Here is a 23,238-nt window from a genome sequence, read left to right on the forward strand (position 1 = left end):
CCTGTTAAATGTCACCACAGATGATTTAGCTGAGATACTTTCACCTCGGACACTGACGGTTGAGGCCAAGCTGTTAACAGTAAAGATATAATGGCACAGCCCGGGCTAGGTAGCCAGTCAGGAAATGATTGTGTGCTTATATTGTGCAAAATGGGAGTAAAGAGCAGGAGGTGTGATCATCTGAACTGGTTGCATTCTGAAGAGTAGACTTAGTTGAACTGAAGATGAAGGAGGCGTTAACCTAGTCAGTCATCTCAAAGCATGTTCTGCCCAATCTATCAGACAGAGCACTACAGTACTGGACAAAAATCTTACTTAAGACACTCTAGATTTTTTTTACATGGTTTCAGGTGGTATAGCATCCGCCTTGCCCTGATCTCAACATCATCGAGGCTATCTGGGATTACCTGGAGAGACCGAAGAAAGCAAAGAAGAACAACTATGGCAAGTACTTTATCAGTTTAATTAAGTATTTGTAATAAAAGTATAGCTTAAGTAATTTGTAACACAGTTGAGTGTATTCAGAATATTTGTAGATGGACTAACACTCAAGTTAAACTAAATTGTCTGGTGGTGGGATCTTAGTCATCTGTCCAATATTAAACTGTAAAGCTAAGCATCTATAAAAAGACAATAAAATGGAAACAAAAATCACTTTTTATGTGACATGAACTTTTACTCTCAGACGCGTGAGAATCCAATAGAAGAGCTTAAGTCTAGGGTAAAATTCTATATCTGTCAAGTACATATTCATCTGTTCTCCATTGTAAAAATCAGACACCAAATTGTACTCCACATTCATTAATCCATTTAGATTTGTGTGTGATTAAGACTATGTACGTATCTATACTTGTTTCTACACCTTGCAGACATGCCATTTTTAATAATATTTCTCTACTGAGGATTTATCAGCCATTTCAGATCTACAGTCAGAGCTGTAACTTCAATGGGCTTCACAGCAAAATGAAGAACAATCTCCATGTACTAACCTTCACAAGTCCTGGATATTCATTAGAAGGAAGTCCATAGAATTGATGTTGAACTGAACTGTTGATCATCCTCAAAAAGCACGGAAACCTGTTGGAAATTCCATACGTTCCAGGGACTTTCTCCTTCCAGTAGCAAACAACAATCCTCAGGGTCTAGCAATATTAGAAACACGATAAATGAGATGGTAAACTCTCCAATGAAACACATGATTTTGCTGCACAACAATGTATTCATGAGTGATCAGACAGAAACACAGGATAATACAGAAGCTAGGGAGCAAGTGTGTGCATGTGCATTTGTGGTCTCCTGAGCCCATCCACTTCAATGTTTGATGTGTTGTACATTTAGAGATGCTCTTCTTTTTCTCACTTTCAGCTGGAACCAATGTGGCCATTTTCATCTGAACTCTTCTGATTAACAAGGCATTCTCACAACAGAACAGCCACTCATTGGATGCCTTCTGTTTCTTGCACCATTCTCTGTAAACTCTAGAGACCACTGTGTATGAAAATCCCAGGAGATCAGCAGTTTCTGAAATACTCAAAGCTTCCCATCTAGCACCAATAATCAGTCTGTGGTTAAAGTCACTGAGATCACATTCCTTCCCCATTCTGAACGACAACTGAACCTCTTGACCATGTCTGCATGCTTTTATTCATTGATTGCTGCCTCTTGATTGGCTGATCAGCTATTTGCATTAATGAGGTGTACAGGTATGATGGAGAGCACTCTGTAAAAACACTCCTTACACACACACAAGCATTGCTTGTCATTCTGCTGTTGTTTGCTGAGTGTACGCGCTTCAATCTCTTCCCCGGTATATTCTCATAATGAGTCCTAAACTGAGCTGATGCACTGGGGTTGGCTTTATGGTGCCTTTCCCACCAAAAACTGCAGAATATTCCATTTCTTTGCCGACATGTTGCTTGTATATTGTATGTAAGGTAGACACTTCTGTCTACGTTGTAATATGATTGTAACTACTTTGTGGGGCGTGTCACATTCTAATTCATGTGTAACCCTTAAGTTAACTTTATTAGTAATTAAAGTTGGTATGGCCTAGTGTGTAAAAAGAAGGGAGATCACTACCCTTAATGAGGAGAGGTAGGGGCTGCCAGGAGTTCACATTGGACTGACAAAATCTGCAGCTATTATCATGTTTTCTGGTAGATACCATTTTGTAAATATTGGCTGTTTTCTTTTCACTGTTTTCACTGATTTCTGCAAGTTTGATTTTTGACGCACCTAACAAACACCCTTGCACTAAAGTGCTAAATGACTCCATCTATTTTTCCTTTGGTCATAACCCATGTATCTACAACAGGCGAACCTAATAAAGTACATGTGAAAGTCAAAAGCACTCTATAACGTGGCAGCTCTGCTAGATTTTTTTACACAACCTCCTGTAAAAGCATAAATATGGCCTACCCTGGTAAGCGTAGATTGCCTGGTCGGAATGGCTGAACAATCTCTCGGAAAATTACTGTGCTTTGAGTAAAATGAAACACTCTGAAGTGTCACTGCAATGAAACCAAGATGAATGGTTACAAGCAGACGTTGTCTTGTTCCTCTGCATGTGCAGTATCCCTGTTTTAACAACTAATGCCCACAACTCCCCACTGACACTGCTGCAATTCCGTTGTCAAGGAGAAGGGTGAAACATTCCATACTGAAGCATTTTTTTTAAACAAACATTGCAGTTGGAACTCTTGCCTGTTATTTGTAGCCACATTTCTCATGGTCTCAACATACAATAAGAACTGACAGCCAGTAGTTAATAACTTCACATCTTATCTTCCTTCATCTTTCCCATTGTTGGAAAGCGGCGCATTCCTAAATTAAATCTTGCATTTTTTTAACTGCAGCAAATTTAGGCACAGTACCCATGAACTAAATGTAAAGAAATATGGTTTTGGATTTCAGACCTAACCAGTTCACCTCTACCACCACTCTCCTCCATCTAGCGGAATTAGTCCTTACTCCTAATAATTTCTCCTTTGGCTCCTCCCACTTCCTCCAAACTAAAGGTGTAGCCATGGGCACCCATATAGGTCCCAGCTTATGCCTGCCTTTTTGTTGGCTTTGTGGAACAATCCATGTTCCAAGCCTTTACTGGTATCTGTCCCCTACTTTTCCTTCGCTACATTAACGACTGCATTGGTGCTGCTTCCTGCATGCATGCTGAGCTCGTTGACTTCATTAACTTTGCCTCCAACTTTCAGCTTGCCCTCAAGTTTACCTGGTCCATTTCCAACACCTCCCTCCCATTTCTTGATCTTTCTGTCTCTATCTCTGGAGACAGCTTGTCTACTGACGTCTACTATAAGCCTACGGACTCTCAGAGCTACCTGGACTATTCCTCTTCTCATCCTGTTTCTTGCAAAAATGCCATCCCCTTCTCGCAATTCCTCCGTCTCTGCCACATCTGCTCTCAGGATGAGGCTTTTCATTCCAGGATGAAGGAGATGTCCTCCTTTTTTTAAAGAAAGGGGCTTCCCTTCCTCCATCATCAACTCTGCTCTCAAATGCATATCTCCCATTTCACGCACATCTGCTCTCGCTCCATCTTCCCACCACCCTACTAGGAATAGGGTTCCCCTTGTCCTCACCTACCACCCCACCAGCCTCCAGGTCCAACATATAATTCTCCATAACTTCCGCCACCTCCAATGGGATCTCACCACTAAGCACATCCTTCCCTCCCCCCTCTCTCTGCTTTCCGCAGGGATCGCTCCCTACGTGACTTCCTTGTCCATTTGTTCCCCCCCCGCCATCCCCTCCCACCGATCACCCTCCCGGCACTTATCCTTGTAAGCGGAACAAGTGCTACACATGCCCTTACACTTCCTCCCTCACCACCACTCAGGGTCCCAGACAGTCCTTCCAGGTGAGGCGACACTTCACCTGTGAGTCGGCTGGGGCGATATACTGCGTCTGGTGCTCCCAATGCAGCCTTCTATATATTGGCGAGACCCGATGCAGGCTGGGAGACCATTTCGCTGAACACCTACACTCTGTCTGCCAGAGAAAGGAGGATCTCCCAATGGCCACACATTTTAATTCCACGTCCCATTCCCATTCTGATATGTCTATCCACTCAGGTTGGAGGAACAACACCTTATATTCTGCCTGGGTAGCCTCCAACCTGATGGCATGAATATTGATTTCTGTACCTTCCGTTAATGCCCCACCTCCCCTTCGTACCCCATCTGTTATTTATTTATTTATTTATTAATTATAATTAATTTTTTTCTCTCTCACTCTCCTTTTTCTCCCTCTGTCTCTCTCACTGTACTCCTTGTCCATCCTCTGGGCTTCCCCCCTCCCCCTTTCTTTCTCCCTAGGCCTCCTGTCCCATGATCCTCTCATATCCCTTTTGCCAATCACCTGTCCAGCTCTTGGCTCCATCCCTCCCCCTCCTGTCTTCTCCTATCATTTCGGATCTGCCCCTCCCACTTTCAAATCTCTTACTATCTCTTCTTTCAGTTAGTCCTGACGAAGGGTCTCGGCCCGAAACGACGACTGTACCTCTTCCTCGAGACGCTGCCTGGCCTGCTGCATTCACCAGCAATTTTTATGTGTGTTGCTTGAAATTCCAGCATCTGCAGATTTCCTCGTGTTTATGGTTTGCCTTTTGTTAGATTTCCAGGGAAATATAAAATATAAAAACAAGAATGTAACGCTGACTGTTCTTGGAGTATTGTGAGCAGTTTTGTGCCCCTTTTCTAGGAAAGCATGTGCTGGTATTGGAGAGGGTCCAGCGGAGGTTCACGAAAATGATCCCGGAACTGAAAGTGTTAAAGTATGAGGAATGCTTGATGGCTCTGTGCCTGTACTCACTGTGGTTTAATGAAAAAGGAAAAGATCTCATCGAAACCTATCAAATATCGGAAAGCCTAAGCAAAGTGGACGTGGAGAGGAATTATAGTGGGTGAGTCTAGGACCAGAAGGCACAGTCTCAGAATAGAGGGACAGAGATGAGGAAGAATTTCTTTTGCCAGAGGGTAGTGAAACTGTGGAATTCATGGCCACAAGTATCTGTGGAGGCCAAGTCATTAGGGATACTTCCTAATACTTCCTAGTGGAGATTGATAGGTTCTTGATTATGGGAGAAGGCAGGAGAATAGGGTTGAGAGGGATAGTAAATCAGCCATGATAGAATGGCAGAGCAGAGTCTCTGAACCAAATGGCCTACTTCTGCTCCTATGCCTTATGGGTGTTTTCCAACCTAAAATTATGTAGTGAGAGGTCCTGATATAGGAAATTGGAGTAGGATTAGGTCTCATACGCCAAAGAGGAAGATCATTGTCGATCCTCACCATTATCCTGTATTTTCTCCATAACCCTTGAGAACATAAACAATGAGGAACTTAAAAGCTGTGAAATAAGGTAAGAGCTGCAGCAAATGCCTATTGAATAAATGGAGAGCCAATTAAAATTATGTTTGTCACTCAGACAGCATGGGAAGTCTTTCCACACAACTAACAGCTGACACGACAACTCTATTTTGTACAGTTGTCCTTCTCTATCAAACATAAATGCATCTGGTGATCACCTGAAGCTAAGAGGAAGATCAGTATTACTACTGTGGATTAAAAATGTAGTTAATTTTCTCCACAGGTGCTGTGCATGAATATAGATTATCCTGTGTTTTATATTCCTTTGTGATTAATGATGTCAAAACTTTGCCCGAGGTGGTAGAAGGGCTGAAGGATCTGTTCCATTTTGTAAGTTGTTTTGAAGAGCCATGGTGAGAGTTTCTATGCTATTGGTACCTATCAGTGGATGCAGATGAGACAAGGTTATATCATGATTTAAGTTGCTTCAAGAAAAGAACGAAGCTCATCTCAACTGTGTATCATATAATCTCAGTGGCCACTTTATTAGGCACACCTGTACACCAGCTCATTAATGCAAATATCTAATCAGTCAATCATGTGGCAACAACTCAACAGATAAAAGCGTGCTGACATGGTCAAGAGCTTCAGTTGCTGTTCAGTCCAAATATCAGAATGGGGAAGAAATGTCATCTGCTGTGTATACAAAATTTCAGTAATGTTTGAGTAACATAAATATATTGTTTCATTAAGCATTCTTTGTTTGTTTACATTATTCACTTTGGGTTATATGTAAGAAGTATGTAAATGGCATATGTTATTATGGCACCATGTCAGATGTGATCATCTCATAAAGAAAAATGAAAAAAAACTAAGTACACAGATATCCCAGTTCCAGTGCTTCTCTTTTTGATTAGTTTCTAGAGTTATAAAACATAATATCATTTAGGTGACTTTGACCATGGAATGATTGTCGGTGCCCGACAGGGTGATTTGAATATCTCAGAAACTGTTACTCTCTACTGGGATTTTCATGCACAATAGTCTCTGAAGTTTATAGAGAATGATGCAGAAAACAAAGAAACATCCAGTGAGTGGCAGTTCTGTGGGAGAAAAAGACCTGTTAATGAGAGAGGTTGGAGGAGAATGGTCCAAGCTGACAGGAAGGCAACAATAACTCTAATAACCATGTGTTACAATGGTGCGAAGAAGAGCACAACACACCAAATCCTGAAGTGGATGGGCTGCAGGAGCAGTAGACCATGAACATACACTCAATGTCCACTTTATTAGTAACTGAGTGTACTTGGTTCCCATGCTGAGATGGGCATACTGTAAGTCTCGCTTTGCCTGAATCTCAGAGTATTTTGCAAACAGAATTAGCAGCTAAAGAGATAAAAATGGCAACATTCTCTCATTCTCCATCTGGAAAAGCACCTGTTTTCTGCATTGTGGCTTATCTAATGACGCCTCTCAAACCAAGACTTTATCATTATTAAGGAAACAAATGAGTGTTCTTATGCTTCATTACATAGCATAGCACACCACTATATTAACATACACTGCCAGAAATCTATTATTATTTAACACTCAAAGCCCACAAAAAAGTAAAAACTTGAAAATCATTTTGCTTCTGCTCCAAACTTTTAAAGGGTTTCCCCAATTTTTGACACAACATGGGTGGGGTATGTGCACCAGTGTAGAGCAAAGACTGGATAATCTGCAGTTACCAGGAATTGAACAGTGCACCTATCAGTAATCACAGCCAAAGATCGACCATACATACGCAACATCTGCAAGGTCTCATTACTTGAGTGGGCGAGTGATTGGAGACTAAAGAAAATTAATGTTGCATTCCTCTTCCTAAACAGCGACACTATGCTGTTCTTACGATGGGAAGGATATAGTTTACATGCTGGGAAAGTTGATCACAATTAGGCAACAATAAGATGGTGGGGAATGTCAAACAAGAGAAAATCTGCAGATGCTGGAAGTCCAAGTAACACACACAAAATGCTGGAGGAACTCAGCAGGCCAGGTAGTATCTATGGAAAAGGGCACAGTCAATGTTTTGGGCCAAGACACTTCAGCAGGACCTGCTGAAGGATCTCTGCCCGAAACATTGACTGTACTCTTCCCATAGATGTTGCTTGGCCTGCTGAGTTCCTCCAACTTTTGGTTGGCAATACATTCATTTATATGGTTTTAACTAACACTGAGAAGAAAATAGAACACCAGGAAATCTTTAATGATCTTACACATTGTTTCAGATGCTGTTATGAACCCTAGCTGTGAAACTCGAGCATTAAGTATCAGCTGCAGTTCTGTGTAAAAGTCTTAATCATATATTGTATATAGTTAGGGTGCCTAAGACTTTTGGATAGTACTGCAGTAGTTTTATGCATTGCACAGAGCTGCTGCTGCAAAAGAAAAATTCAGGACATACGTGCGTGGTGATAAATCTGGTTCTGATATGGGCCTCTATTGTGGACTGAGAGTGGAAAGGGAGCAGGGAGAGGGGAACAATGGTTAGGAAAAGGGGAAGGGAGTGGGGAGGGAGTAGGAGGCACTGGAGAGACATTCTGTAATGATCAATAAACCAATTGTTTGGAATCAAATTACCTTGCTTGTTGTCTTAGGGCTGGGTGTGTCTGCACCCACACTACACCCTCGCTCCAGCACTCCTTTCCTGCCACCTGTCCCACACACCTCCCACAGCACTCCACCCTCGCCATTCCCAACATCCTTTGCTCCTGACAGATTTACTAACTTGTTTTCTGCTCCATGTCAAGAAATTCAGTACTATGCAAAAGTCTTCGGCATAAATATGCCTCAGACTTTTGTACATGACTGTATATCCAAGTTAAGACAATAGTCTTGGAGAATCTCCTGACTTCATCTTGCAATATCTACCTTCTTTATTTTATGTACCAGCTCAAAGTCTCTATGTCAGAAGTTGAAGGTTCAAGTGAGGTTTTAACAGGAATTAAAGAATTACCTGGAGGATAATATTTTGATACATTTGTTTTGACATATTCAAATTATTAACTTTTCACACATTATTGCTATCATTTACTTGTGCAGTACTGAGGGAATAACACAGCCACATTTTCAACAGTAGGATCTTCATTTAAGTGGATAAAGAACAGCTTCATTTGCTTCTGCAGATGGATGGAAAAGATGCCTTTATATGATTTTGAAGAACAGAATATCAGTTATCTCCAAGTCAACGTCAACACAACTATTTATGTTGTCATATAGTTTGTGGAGCTCCCCGTATGTAAATTGGCAGCTGCACTTCCTAAATCAAAACACTAATGTTATAACACTTATTTCATTAGCTGTAAAGAGCAACGGAATACCTCGAGGTTGTGAAAGACACTAAAAAAAAGGTACTTTGTTCTTCCACTGCATTTAGCCAAAATATATGCACAAGGACAGATTTGCAAGGATTCTCAACAACAGCATTTATAAGGGTAACTTATTTATTCTAAGGAGGTAGAATATTTTTTTCCCCGCACCTGCCAATCTAAAATGCAGAATTTTAATACTGAAGGAATTTGTTGGGATCAGTAATGCCAGTGGCAGGTGGCCAGGATTCTGTGAACAGCTGATGGAAAGAGCATCAATAGCAAGGATCAATGAGTACAAAGCAGCCAGTGCTAATTGCTAAGTTTATTCAGTGCTAAATCCCAATTGATTATCAATAGTCCAACAATGTCAAGGTATATTAGGTCCAAACAAGATTTCTGGAGTGCTCCATGATCATGTAGCTTTGACTGGACCAATGTACTTGGAGGTCATTTTATACTGAACAGTGTTAAAAGGATGATGTTAGCACAGAGTGAATTTAAGATCCATCAAATACCTTCAGAGGAAGCTGTAGTCCCACAAGGTTCAATAGTTTATTTGTCCAAGGTCCAGCAGTAATCACCAGATTTTTTGTTCTGTAAATTCCTCTGGTGGTTGTCACGGTAACCATTTTACCAGGCTGTATTTCAACAACTTTCTCACCATCACGAATGGTTCCTCCATATCTTCGGAACAAATCCTGCAAACGATTCAATTCTCTCTTGTGAAATCATGGAAAACTCGTCATTATTTCTAATAATTATTTCTCCATCATCCAGAAAATATATTTATTATATTAAAGAACTGAAGAATTTCTTTACCCCATTTAAATTATTGCCTTTTTCTCACATTCGAGACACCTGTTAACCACTTTCTCAGTTTTTTATCTCTGTAATCCATTATCTACCCAGTATCCAGGACAGCTTCAAAAGGTGATGTCTCAAAAAGGTACGATCCATCATTAAGGACTCCTTGTCACCCATGACATGCCCTCTTTTCATTGCTACCATCAAGGAAGACACACACTCAACATTTCAGGAACAGCTTCTTTCCCTCTGCCATGACTTTTCTGAATGGACAATGAACCTATGAATACTACCTCAGTATTTTCCCTTTCTATTTTTGCACTACTTAATTAATTTAATTTTTTGTATATACTTATTGTAATCTATAGTTTTTATTATTATGCATTGCAATGTACTACTGTGACAAAGCAACAAACTTCATGACGCATGATAATGATACGAAACCTAATTCTGATTCCTTCTGGAGCAGAATTAGATAATAGTATGCTGGTTATTAATGTATTTCATATCTCTTACACATCTTGAAACTCTGCAATAGTAATGCAAGATTCACATGAAAAATTGATACTGATATTTAAAGACACTTAAGATCAAATCTAGGATCAAGTATATAAAAATCTAGGCTCCAACATCTTGATGTATTAAGTTGAGGTATAATTCAAGTTCACTGTTCTATGTTAAAATGGATAGACAGATCAAAGCATTCCATTTCAAACACTCAAGATCCCATTTCAAACTTCTCATGTTTGCTTTGCCTGAAGGTGGCACTGTGAGGAGGCTTATCAATACTTTTAGCATATGTTAGTGAAGTTCCAGTTGTGAACATACGCCAACTTTACATTTTGGTACCTCTGCCATAATGGGTCAATTTTGTCCTTGACTATTCATATGATCTACATGAAATGAACAAAATTGAACCCAGATACAAGAAACCATCAGCAATCCGCTTCATGGCCACTGGAAGTTATAAGCACTTTGTGTCACTACAACATTCTCCCCTTTCTTCAAACACAGACCAGCTTGTCTCCAAGGTTCAACATTCAAAGTAAATATATAATCAAAGTAGTTATTTTCTTGCAGGCATTTTCAGAGGAAAAATATAATAGAATTTACAATAAAGCTATGCATAAACAAAGACTGACAAATAACCAATGTACAAAAGATGACCAATTGTGCAAATGAAAAATAATACTGAGGACATGAGTTCTAAAGAGTCCTTGAAAGTGACTTTGTAGGTCATAGGATCAGACCAGAGTAATGGTGACTAATGTTATCCATGCTGGTTCAGGGGCCTGATGGTTGTAGGGTAATAAATGTTCCTGAATGTTCTCACTTTTTAACCTACAAAGTGGTTAGAATCTGCTTGAGCCTCTGCCAGAGGCTCTCACGCCATTTATAAAGTCTCTATCTCCTCCCTTCTTCTCTATGATAGTTTTCATGGCTTCTGTTACCCCCTCCATATCCCCATCTGCTTTGGCTTCACTGTACTCATTGCATATTACAAGAGCTGTTAGATGTAATAATGAACAATCAGTAGGAGAAACTCAATAGGTCGAGCGACATCTGTTGGGAGGAAAAGAACTGTCAAATTTTCAAGCCAAAATCCTGCAATAGACCTCAACAAATACTGGTTGACCTTTTGGGTTCTTCCAGCAGTTTATCTGTTGCTTCACATCTGTTGTCTTTTATGTCTCCTGTTATCTTTGCAATCGAGTTCTAAGCACAATCAGAAGCAACATTAAATCTGCTCAATGAAGGCTCTGTATTGGCATTACTATCATGCCTCATTTTCTTTTATATTATCTATACCAAATCCACAGGATGAACATTAATTACTCCTGCTTGGACTCTGCAGACTTGTAAACTTTATTATGAGGCTTATGTATTTTTTGAGCTGATGTTTACTGTACATAAAAAACTAACTTTTACGAAATCAATTATCTTTTCATATATCAGTGCAGGAAAATCCGCATCAACAAATATGCTTCCCATCTTTTTAAACTTAATAACAAGCCTCATGTTGATAGAGGCGAGTAGCACCTGGGGACCGAAGGTTATAATAGACAGAGACCTGACAGCAGTTTCTTCACATTTTCTTTTAGATTCAGAGTTAGAGTTCCAATTCGAGCTCCAGACTGTGGAAGAAGACAGTGCAATATCTTACAAATCCCTTGATTTTTATTTTTATGAACAGCTGTAAACAGTTATCAGACGGCATGATGGGAAGCTTGGCCAAGAAAGGGTTAAAAAATTATGCAGCTTATCCACATACCACGCATTTGTTAATATTTTGGTTACCTGTGGTATGAACCTATGCTTTTGTAATACCAGAGAAGTTACTGACCATAAGATATAGGTGCAGATTTGGGTCTGCTCCACCATTTCATCATATATTATCTCTCTCAACTTGATTCTTCTGCCTTCTCCCCATAACTTTTGATGTCCTGACTAATCAAGAACCCATCAGCCTTCACTTCAAATGTATCGAATAACTTGGCCTCCACAGCTATCTGTGGCAATGAATTCCACAGACTCATCATCCTCTGGCTAAAGAAATTCTTATTCGTCTCTGTTGAGCGAGGAAGGCTTTCAAAGCTTGCAGAGGGATCTGGACCAACTGGAAAAATGGGCCAGAAAATGGCAGATGGAATTTAATGCAGACAAGTGTGAGGTGTTGTATTTTGGAAGGACAAATCCAGGTAGGACATAAACAGTAAATGGTAGGGCACTGAGGAGTGTGGAGGAACAAAGAGATCTGGGAGTTCAGATACATAATTCCCTGAAAGTGGCGTTACAGGTAGACAGGTTTGTAAAGAAGGCTTTTGGCATCCTGGCATTCATAAATCAAAGTATTGAGTATAGGAGTTGGGATGTTATGGGAAGGTTGTATAAGACATCAGTGAGGCCAAATTTGGAGTATTGTGTTCAGTTCTGGTCACCTAACTATAGGAAGGATATCAGTAAGATTGAAAGAGTGCAGAGAAGATTTACTAGGATGTTGCCGGGTCTTCAGGAGTTGAGTTACAGGGAAAGATTGGTTAGGACTTTATTCCTTGGAGCGTAGAAGAATGAGGGGAGATTTGATAGAGGTTTACAGAATAATGAGGGGTATAGACAGAGTAAATGCGAGTAGGCTCTTTCCACTTAGATTAGGAGGGATAAACACGAGAGGACATGCAACATCGTACAGAGTCTGGGAATTACAGTACTAAGTAACTGAACTGCCATGCAAATTTCACATCAAAAAGTCAGATTAATAACCATGGAGGACTGAAACCAAGTTTAAACTGGTTTCTTCAGATGCATCTGAGCAGACAGACTCAAAAGAATGCAAGAATGACAGAAGCAAAGTTCCCTTTAAGATGTGTGCACACATATCTTTTGCTACTAGCGCACAAAGGAACATATAACCACGTACAAAATGTTGTCACCCTCTACCTCATGAAATATAATTCACAATCGTACACAATCACAGTTCCTTTTCCAGTTTCTGATGGGATGGAGTTGACAACACGGAGTTTGTGATGATTTGTCTGTAGATTTTAATGGCTTATTTATACTGTTTTTACTGAAGAAATTAGTTGTTGTCACTGGGCAAAAAAAATGCACAGCACAATATCTTTGTGCACACTGGTCATTACACATTAGAGGGAACACTGGACAAGAGTGGTATCTCAGAGGAGGTATGGAATACCGACTTTGGTATAGAGCTTTGCCAAGAACCTGGTGTCACTGTTAACAACTTTCTTCTTCTTCTTCTTCTTCTTAATAAAACACAGCACAACGTTAACCCTGAGTCTTCAATCCTCAGGTCAAAGTCAGGAAGTGCTCCCATCTTTACAAGAGGCAGCCACAAGGTATTTCACACAATGACAACATGGTTTTCATTCAAAAATTAGATCTCAAACATTCAGAAAAATACAAATTATTTCCATGCTGGCTCAGAATCTATTTCTATCTGAAACTCTGAAAACCATATTTTAAGGTTGAAATAATGCTATATTACTGAAATAACACCATTATTTTAACTTTGTGTTAATTATTGCCCAGCTGATGGCTCTGGGTCTATACTCAATGGAGTTTAAAAAAAATAAGGGGATCTTATTGAAACCTACCGAATATTGAATGGTCTAGGTAGCACAGACGTGGAGAAGATATTTCCCTTAGTTAGGGTTTCTAGGTCCTGAGGGCAGAGCCTCAGAGTAGAGGGACTTTCCTTTAGAACTGAGATGAGGAAGGATTTCCTTAACCAGAAGGTGGCGAACCTGTCAAATTCATTGCCACAAATGGCTGCAGTAGCCAAATCATTGGGCATATCTAAAGTGGAGGTTGATAGGTTCTTGGTTAATAAGGGGATCAAAGATTACAGGGAGGAGGCAGGAGAATGGGGTTGAGAGCGGTAATAAATTACTATGATTGAATGGCAGAGCAGTCTCAATGGGCTGAATGGCCTAATTCTGCTCCTATGGCTATGGTCTTACAATGAATTAAGCGCATCGGTTTTTGTATAGTTAGGAACTGATTAATCAAACTTACTTATAAATATAGGACATGTTGTACAATTTAAAAATTCTGAGCCGTTTGTTTACTACCTTAGCAGTTAGCGAGACACAATTACAGCTTGGGGTATCCGAGTTCAGAGTTCAATTCCAACGCCGTCTGTAAGGAGTTTTTAATTCTCTCCCTGTAAGTGCTTGGATGCTCCGGTTTCCTCCCAAATTCCAAAGACTTACCGGGTAGTAGGCTAATTGGTCATTCTAAATTGTCCTGTGATTAGGCTAGAGTTAAATAGGTGGGTTGATGGGCTGTGCAACTTGTTGGGGTCGGAAGGGCCAGTTCTGCGTTGTATCTTTAAATAAAAATTAAAAATAAAATATGGGTTAAAATACGACAAATAAAGTTCTTTGATAATTCCAATGAAGGCAAACAAATATAAAACTCCATTGAAGAACAGATATAGCCTGCTTATGCAAACACTAACAGCCTAGAACTTTTGGTGACAGAAACAGTGAGGCTATTAATGTCTGTCTATCTAGGTACCATATCCGATGCAGACATTGGTGACCATGGTTTTCCATATAGATCTATCCCTCGTTCTTTGGATGACTTCCATTTCCTCGATGTGTAGCCACCTGGCTAGGCTTTTGTTGTACATAAGCCGAGGTCTTCCTCTAGGTTTGCTCTCCTCGATCTTTCCAGAGAGTATGAGCTTTTCCAGTTCGTCTTTCCGCATGATGTGTCCTAGGAATCTGAGTTGTCTTTCTCTTATTGTTGGTATGAGTGATCGAACTGCTTGGGCTTTTCTGAGAACTTCTTCATTTGATGTGTGTGTGGTCCATGATATTAACATTCTCCTGTAGAACCATAATTCAGCTGCTTCTAGTCTCTTTTCCATTGCTGGGGAAATGGTCCAGCATTCACTTCCATAAGTCAGGATAGAACAAATGTAGCACTGCAGTATTCTGTTTCTGCTATTAATACCCACTGTTATAATACAGGACATATGAACTGATGAAGAACGTAGACTTGTAGTGAAACACAGAAAACCAGAAGCTGATGCCATTGATTCATTGAATGTGTTGTTGCTGACTTTCTCAGTGTAATGAGCAGAAATTAATTCACTAATGAAAAATTCAACTACTTACAAACTAAGTTTGTTCTTAGTGTTACAGCTCACTGAATGAGATATCTTAATACCCTAAATCACAATTAATGTCCTTAAAGTCTTTATCGCTGAAATCTACATCTAGATTATCACTCCCTTGATTAGTTTATAAAAACCACACATCTTGCAAATAAAGGATCTTTATATAGGTACTTCTGCCTCTGTTAATTTCATATGCTGTAAGCTCTTTGCTCAATATAAATTGGACAAAATAATAGTGAGAATTATTCAATGAGATTGGTTGAACATGTAGCTTGACGATATCATTGTCACTAAGCATCAGACATCATCTAAATCTGAGTCTGAATGAAACAACTTTCAAGAAAAGGGGAATTTCTCATCAGACTAATCACTTAGTCTTTGTGGATAACTTCCTTTGGAGTCGACAGTGAACACAATTGCAAAATCCAAGGCATCGATGTCTCAGGACAGAAAGGTACCACTGTAAGAAAATGTAAACTAGACACGAGAATGCCAGTTACTGAAAGAATGTTCTAGTACTAGCATCCAAAACAATTCTTTAATGATGAATAAATAAAAACATTGTGCAGAAATTAATCTCATAGTTTAAAGGACAATAACTTATTCAAGTAACCCTCCTCTGAGAAAATACATGTAATCTGTTGAAAAAGCATGGTTTTGCAAAAGCAGTGAAGCATTATTTTGTGTGGAAATACATATAGGCTGCAGCCCAATGTGAAAAAAATGGACATTAACAACCAAAAACACAAGATTCAGTTTATACTTAATTATTTAGAGACACAGCCCTTCGAGCTGTGCTGCCCAGCAACCCCTAACAACCCCCAATCTAGCCCTGACCTAATCACGGGATAATATACCTACTAAATGGTACATATTTGGACTGAGGGAGGAAAAGCAGTGCACCTGGAAAAACCCACACATTCCACAGGGAAGACGTACAGATTCCTTTCCTGGGCACTTAGAGAATCATGGTCTGATCAGGGACAGTCAGCATGGCTTTGTGAAGGGCAGATCGGGTCAAACAAGCCTGATAGAGTTCCTTGAGGAGGTGACCAGGCATATAGATGAGGGTAGTGCAGTGGATGTGATCTATATGGATTTTAGTAAGGCATTTGACAAGGTTCCACATGGTAGGCTTATTCAGAAAGTCAGACGGCATGGGATCCAAGGAAGTTTGGCCAGGTGGATTCAGAATTGGCTTGCCTGCAGAAGGCAGAGGGTCATGGTGGAGGGAGTACATTCGGATTGGAGGATTGTGACTAGTGGTGTCCCACAAGGATCAGTTCTGGGACCTCTACTTTTCGTGATTTTTATTAATGACCTGGATATGGGGGTAGAAGAGTGGGTTGGCAAGTTTGCAGACGACACAAAGGTTGGTGGTGTTGTAGATAGTGTAGAGGATTGTCAAAGATTGCAGAGAGACATTGATAGGATGTAGAAGTGGGCTGAGAAGTGGCAGATGGAGTTCAACCCGGAGAAGTATGAGGTGGTACACTTTGGAAGGACAAACTCCAAGGCAGAGTACAAAGTAAATGGCAGGATACTTGGTAGTGTGGAGGAGCAGAGGGATCTGGGGGTACATGTCCTCAGATCCCTGAAAGTTGCCTCACAGGTGGATAGCGTAGTTAAGAAAGCTTATGGGGTGTTAGCTTTCATAAGTCGAGGGATAGAGTTTAAGAGTTGCGATGTAATGATGCAGCTCTATAAAACTCTGGTTCGGCCACACTTGGAGTACTGTGTCCAGTTCTGGTCGCCTCACTATAGGAAGGATGTGGAAGCATTTGAAAGGGTACAGAGGAGATTTACCAGGATGCTGCCTGGTATAGAGAGTATGCATTATGATCAGAGATTAAGGGAGCTAGGGCTTTACTCTTTGGAGAGAAGGAGGATGAGAGGAGACATGATAGAGGTGTACAAGATAATAAGAGGAATAGATAGAGTAGATAGCCAGCGCCTCTTCCCCAGGGCACCACTGCTCAATACAAGAGGACATGGCTTTAAGGTAAGGGGTGGGAAGTTCAAGGGGGATATTAGAGGAAGGTTTTTTACTCAGAGAGTGGGTGGTGTGTGGAATGCACTGCCTGAGTTGGTGGTGGAGGCAGATACACTAGTGAAGTTTAAGAGACTACTAGACAGGTACATGGAGGAATTTAAGGTGGGGGGTTATATGGGAGGCAGGGTTTGAGGGTCGGCACAACATTGTGGGCCGAAGTGCCTGTACTGTGCTGTACTACTCTATGTTCTATGTGCTATGTACAGAGGATGCTGGGATTGAATTCTGACAGCCCGAGCTGTAATAGTGTGTGCTAACCGTTACACCACCATGGCGCCCAACAGAAGAAGTGGCCTGAATTTTATAATGTACCTTATAAATAGATGGTAATTTGAACAATCTTTGAACATATTTGACGGGTGGCTTTGGTGGTGTAGCGTTTAACATAACAGTATTACAGTGCCCGCGTCCCGAGTTCAATTCCATCACTATCTGTAAGGAGTTTGTACATTCTCCCCACGACTATATTTCATTCCACATTCCAAATACATACAAGCCAGAAGGTTAGTAGGTAACAAGGGTGTAATTAGGTAGTGTGAGCTTGTTGGGTCAGAAGGATCTGTTACCATGTTGTATCTCCAAAAAAAAAATTGTTGCTATTAAAGTCATGATGTATAGGAAGGAAAACTATTACGGTATGGATAGCTGGAAAAATGGACTGATGGAATTTAATACAAACAAGTATTAGGTGCGACACTTTGGGAGGACAATCCAAGGTAGGACTCACAGAGTGAATGGTAGGGCACTGAGATGTGCAGAATACAAAGAGATCTGGGAATACAGATCCATAATTCCCTGAAAGTAGTATCACAGGTAAATGATGGTCATAAAGAGAGCTTTTAGCATATACGCCTTCATAAGTCAAAGCAGTGAATACAGGATTCGGGACGTTGTGCTGTTTAAGATGTTGGTGAGGCCACTTTACGAGTATTGTGTGCTGTTCTGGTCACCTGCAGTAAAGATAACAGTATCTTGAAAGAGTGCAGGGAGAATTCACAAGGATGTTGCTAGGACTTGAGGACCTGAGTTGTCGGTAAATGTTGAATAGGTTAGGAATTTATTTGAACACAAAACAGCACAGGAATGGGCTCTTCGACTCATACTGCTGTGCTGAACCAATTCAATTATTCAATTATTCAAACAACACTTGGATAAAGTCCTTTTCTCCGGGACTTTTTTCCTTAGAGTGTATGAGAATGAGGGGAGATCTTACAGAGGTATACAAAATCACGAGGGGTATAGATAAGGTGAATGCATGCATGTCTTTTTCACTGAGGTTGGGTGAGACTAGAACTAGAGCTCATAGATTTAGGGTGAAATGTGTAATATTTATGGGAACCTGAGTGGGGGGGAACCTGAGTGGGGGGGAGCCTTCCCCACACAGAGGGTGGTGAGAGTGTGGAACAAAGAGTCAGTGGAAGTGCTGGATGAGGGGTCAATTTCAACATTTTAGAGAAGTTTGGATAGGTACATGGATGAGAGGGGTATGGAAGTCTATGGTCTGGATGTGCATAAATGGGACTAGGCAGAGAAAGAGGTTGGCACGGACTGGATGGGCTGAGTGACTTGTTTCATTATTTGCATCCCTTTTCATTCCTGACCTGCTGAGTATTTCCTGCATTTCCAGTTTTTATTTTATATCAACTTGGTGTACTGATGATAAATTGCAATCAGTTGCTATCCAGAATAATTCATAGAGTCTATTCAAGCAATACCCAAATCTTGCTAAAGAGATACTTAACAAACAGACTTAATGAACTTATAAAATTAGAATGATTAAAAACACAGAGGCACCTTCAACAGAGAGAATATTCAGTTACTGGAACTGCTGAAATTACTGGTATGAGATATCTAAGCTGTAACAACCTAACAATACAACAACAAAGGGTTGCAGCAGGAATAATGCTGTCAACAAATTTACAAAACGGTCTCTGGATTTAAATTTACTGAAATAATTACAGGAGCAATGTGGAACCTATAATATTACATGGTAGTTCCTGGTCAGACAGATCTTTCAGAAGGAACTTAATGATCTGTTGTGGACTTGGGAATACTTCTGTTCTCTCCTCCCAGTTCTAAACTCTTAACAGAGCACAACTAAGCTGTTGGAGATGCTGGCCTGAAACAAAACCCCTCCCTTTATTATTTTAAAAAAAATATTGAAACGAGGAACATCCTTTTTGCAATGAAAAAATGATGTATATAAAGAATATTTTTTTATTTTTGTTCTCAGTTTTGTCTCATTTAGAGAAACCAAATTATCCAAATGTTTAAGGATTTTGTTGCTTCTCAAAGGGTTTTAGCATATGGTCCTATGTTATTTTTTTATTCCTTCCCCTGTTTCAATTGGCCATTGTTTCCAAGAAAGCTTTTCCAGACCAAATAGGTACAATTATACAAGCTAAAATGTTCCAAGCAAACAGAGACTTTCAGAGACTTCCTGGTCAAGATGGCACCAAGCTGCAGTCTCGTTCAAGATTATATTTCAGATTTAGTTGTTTCTTTTTGTTTGTAGGGATTGTTTTGGGCAAAGAGAGGGGGTTTAGGGGTCATGTTCGGGTTTAGAAACAAGTGACGTGGGGTGTTAGAAGTCAGATAGGTGTTTAGGGACAAGGATGAAGAGGAGTTAGTAGTCAGGCCTCCATTCCATGCTCTGTGTTCAAAGTCCAGCGATATGAATGGCTAACGAAGGATATCCAGAGTTCAGGCCTTTGCCCTGTGCTTGATGGCCTGTGAATTGGACAAGGGACGAATGGAACTGGAGCCTACGTCTCCATTCTACGCTCGAGGACAGTCAGGATAAGGTGTCAGTGGGAGAAAGAGGCACAAGGAGGCATGAGGGCTAGCTAGTTGGCATGCTCGGATGTTCAAGCCTGGAGTTCGGGGTACAGCCATCAACTAGTCTGGGGGCCAATACTGAAGATCGTAGCATGAAGGTCATTCAGAAGTCTCAAGTCAAAGTCTGGTGACTAGTGACTGGAGGCTGTCCTGGAGTTGGAGGATTGCCTATGCACATGGGCAGGGGGAGGAAAAGGCTTTGTTTTGCTGCTGTTCTGTTGTTTTGGTGCTTATTGTGTTCTGTTTTGTTGTGTTTTGTGTTGTTTTGCCAAGCATTGTAAGCATGCTTATGTTGGCATTGGAATGTGTGATGACACTTGCGGGCTGCCCTTGGGTGTGTTGGTTGTTAAGACAAATGATGCATTTCACTGTATGTTTCAAAGTATACATGTGATAAATGAATCTGAACTGACGTACAATCCAGATTGACTGCCTACAACCACTGGGGTTTCCACTATATCTGCTCCTCAGTGACAAACTCGATTTTACAATCCTGGTAACAACTTTCAAAAGATTGCTAGTGTAACAAGATAATTTTAATGAACAAAAGCAATCATGTCAGATCACATGCATTTCATGGTGAAGCACAATTATCTTGTCATGGATGTTTACATTTGAGAGCCAGTTCCGAGAACAAGAAGTGCAAACCTTGAAAGACAGGAGATGCAAAAGGGAAGTTTCCTCATTTGATATAGCGTACCAGAGAAGTAACCATGGATAATTATTTGATAAACTTTGTGGGCATTGAATATTAAACTGCACACAAAATATTCTTTGACTTCTTCATGTTTCAGTTGTTACTGTTTACAGTGACAAACTGCAGTCTGTAAAATTCACAGGATGTGGTCATTCGATCTCATGATAATCAGCTGATTCAATAGAAAACTTCCGTATATTTAACCTTGCTCGAATCATGAAAAATAAAATTCAGGAACACTCACTCAGCTTACTTCAGATCCTGAAATCCTGCACCAGGTGGTTAGACCTGCTGCAAACATCTTCTGTATTTGCAGCTTCAGTTCGAATAAAAAATCAATCTGGCTAAGTCCCCACTTTCCCAAGCAACAACCATGAACCCGCAGGAGTCTAGTGCTTGTTGACCAACACTGGCTTCTTGTTGATCGATACCTCTGCTTGAAAATTCTCGTCCTTTTATTCAAATCCTCCCATGGTCCTGTTCCCATGTCTGTGACATCACCAACATCACTGGTGGGTGATGGTTATCCACCTCATTAGGGATGGCATGTAAATGGAGTTTGCTGTTGTTCAATTTTGTAATAGATTTTATTTCTAATAAAAACAGAATCTCATTGCTGAATGGTTGCGACGAATAACAGTTTTGCCCAGACAAGTAGAGGTTAATCAATCTTATGGCCAAAGTGATAAAGACAAGGGATTTGTAAATTTAAGAAATCCGGTGCAATACACACAAAATGCTGGAGGAACTCAGCAGGTCAAGCAGCAGCTATGGAAGAATAAACAGTAATTTTTTTGGGCCAGTGATTGGTGCAGTCCTGATGAAGAGTCTCGGCCTGATAGGTCAACTGTTTATTCCTCTCCATGGATGCTGTCTGATCTGCTGAGTTCCTCCAGCTTTTTGTGTGTGTTGCTCTATGACCAAAATGAAGCATTCTGTCACTGCAACAAGATACAACTTGGGGCCCTGCTAGTCCCACTGGCAAAGTACTATGTTATTAACATAATTCCATGTATGAGGTTAACATACTGAACACTGAAAGGACTTTAACATTGTTTCTCAGCTGGAATAAAGCTACAGTTTTCCAAAGTGAAATGCCAATTTTAATGCAGCTGACAAATAAAATGATCAGCATGTCAACCAGATCTATTGTGAAATAATACTTTAGATTATTATGACTTTAATGGTTTACTATTCCAAATTTTAAAAATGAATGAAGATCAAAAATGTTCCAGTGTAGTACTGAGGGAACATGACACTGTCAAGAGGTGTCATTTTTTAATAAGACGCTAAAATGAGATCCTGTGGCATTATTTTGCAGAATAGTGCTCTCTAGTCCAGAGTTTTTGCTGTTCACAAACTGACAGGCACATCAGACTATTACAACACTAACTGCACTTTTGGAAGCATTTCATTGGCTTCAAAGCATTTTGCCATGAATACAAGTTCTGGTATTTCTCTTGCATTACCTGCAGAGTTCTCAACACTCCATCCGCATACAAGATCCCAGCTGTTTCTTCGAGAATGGCTGAAACGTTTTTAGGAAGACTTATAGCTGGGAACCTCTTTGAAAAATCTGCAGATGATAATGTTGTCGTAGGGACTTTGCTGTCAATCAATGTTGTCTTCATGGCTTGAAATTCTGGGTCCTTTTCTTGGCCTAGAAGCAATAACCCTGTTTGCCTGCAAAAAAGCACGAGGTTAATCACTTTACTATAGAAACATTCGTTGATGTCTTTTTACTCCTCTTCCCAACAGTTGCTTTCCCTCCCTTTCCCTTTCCAGGAGCTGTCAGAGCTTGCTGGAGACAAGACTACTGTTATTCACAGTGGTAACAATAGAGGACTAAGAGAACACACATGATAGGAATTGAGTCAAAACACTGTGGATGGACTTGTCAATGTTTCTGGAGAAAATTTGGAACATGATCTCAACCTGCAATAGCAACGATTTCTTTCTCCCCAATATGGTGCTCAACCTGCTGCAATCCTTGGGCAGACTGCTTGTTGTTCCAGTGGCAGCAAGTTATGTTTTTGGCTCTGTAGCTACAAGTGCCTGGAAGCTATTCAGTTGGGATAGCAATCTCCAGCCAATAAGATCCAATTCTCACCCAGTGTCCTCTTGCCCTTCCAGAAGAGGTCACGAAGCAAGGGGGTGGGTGAGGGGGAGGAACCATAGCAGAATTTCTCCATCCAATCCAGACATGAATTGCATGATCCCTATTACTGCAAACCATCACAGTTTAGGTGGAGGGATAGAACCTGGATTCAGTCAAACACGATACACCGCAGTTGTTGCAAAATCCAATAAAAATCCAGAAAATACCTGCATATATAGAAAAGAGTTAACATTGTAGGTTGTTTACTTAATATCAGAGTTAATGAAAGGTCAGTAACCTGAAATATTAATTTTATTTAACTTGCCACAGATGCCGCTCATCCTGCTGTCTTTAACTTATTTCTAGACCGCTCAGACACAGGCTGTATAATTCAGCTACAGAACAGGGAAGCCCAGTGATC

At 40.4% G+C, this 23,238-nt stretch overlaps 1 protein-coding gene across 1 annotated transcript in view; it reads right to left on the bottom strand.

The window, feature by feature from the left end:
• pipox (pipecolic acid oxidase) overlaps nt 1-23,238 on the bottom strand; it is a 78,951-nt gene that overhangs the window by 16,852 nt on the left and 38,861 nt on the right. Inside the window, exons 4-6 of the mRNA XM_072243650.1 lie at nt 22,189-22,402; nt 9,196-9,378; nt 990-1,142 (exon numbers count right to left, since the gene is read on the bottom strand). Coding sequence (XP_072099751.1) covers nt 990-1,142; nt 9,196-9,378; nt 22,189-22,402 — 550 coding nt within the window. The remainder of the gene's footprint in view (nt 1-989; nt 1,143-9,195; nt 9,379-22,188; nt 22,403-23,238) is intronic.

Source organism: Mobula birostris, chromosome 25 (assembly GCF_030028105.1).
Source record: "Mobula birostris isolate sMobBir1 chromosome 25, sMobBir1.hap1, whole genome shotgun sequence".
Lineage (NCBI taxonomy): Eukaryota > Metazoa > Chordata > Chondrichthyes > Myliobatiformes > Myliobatidae > Mobula > Mobula birostris.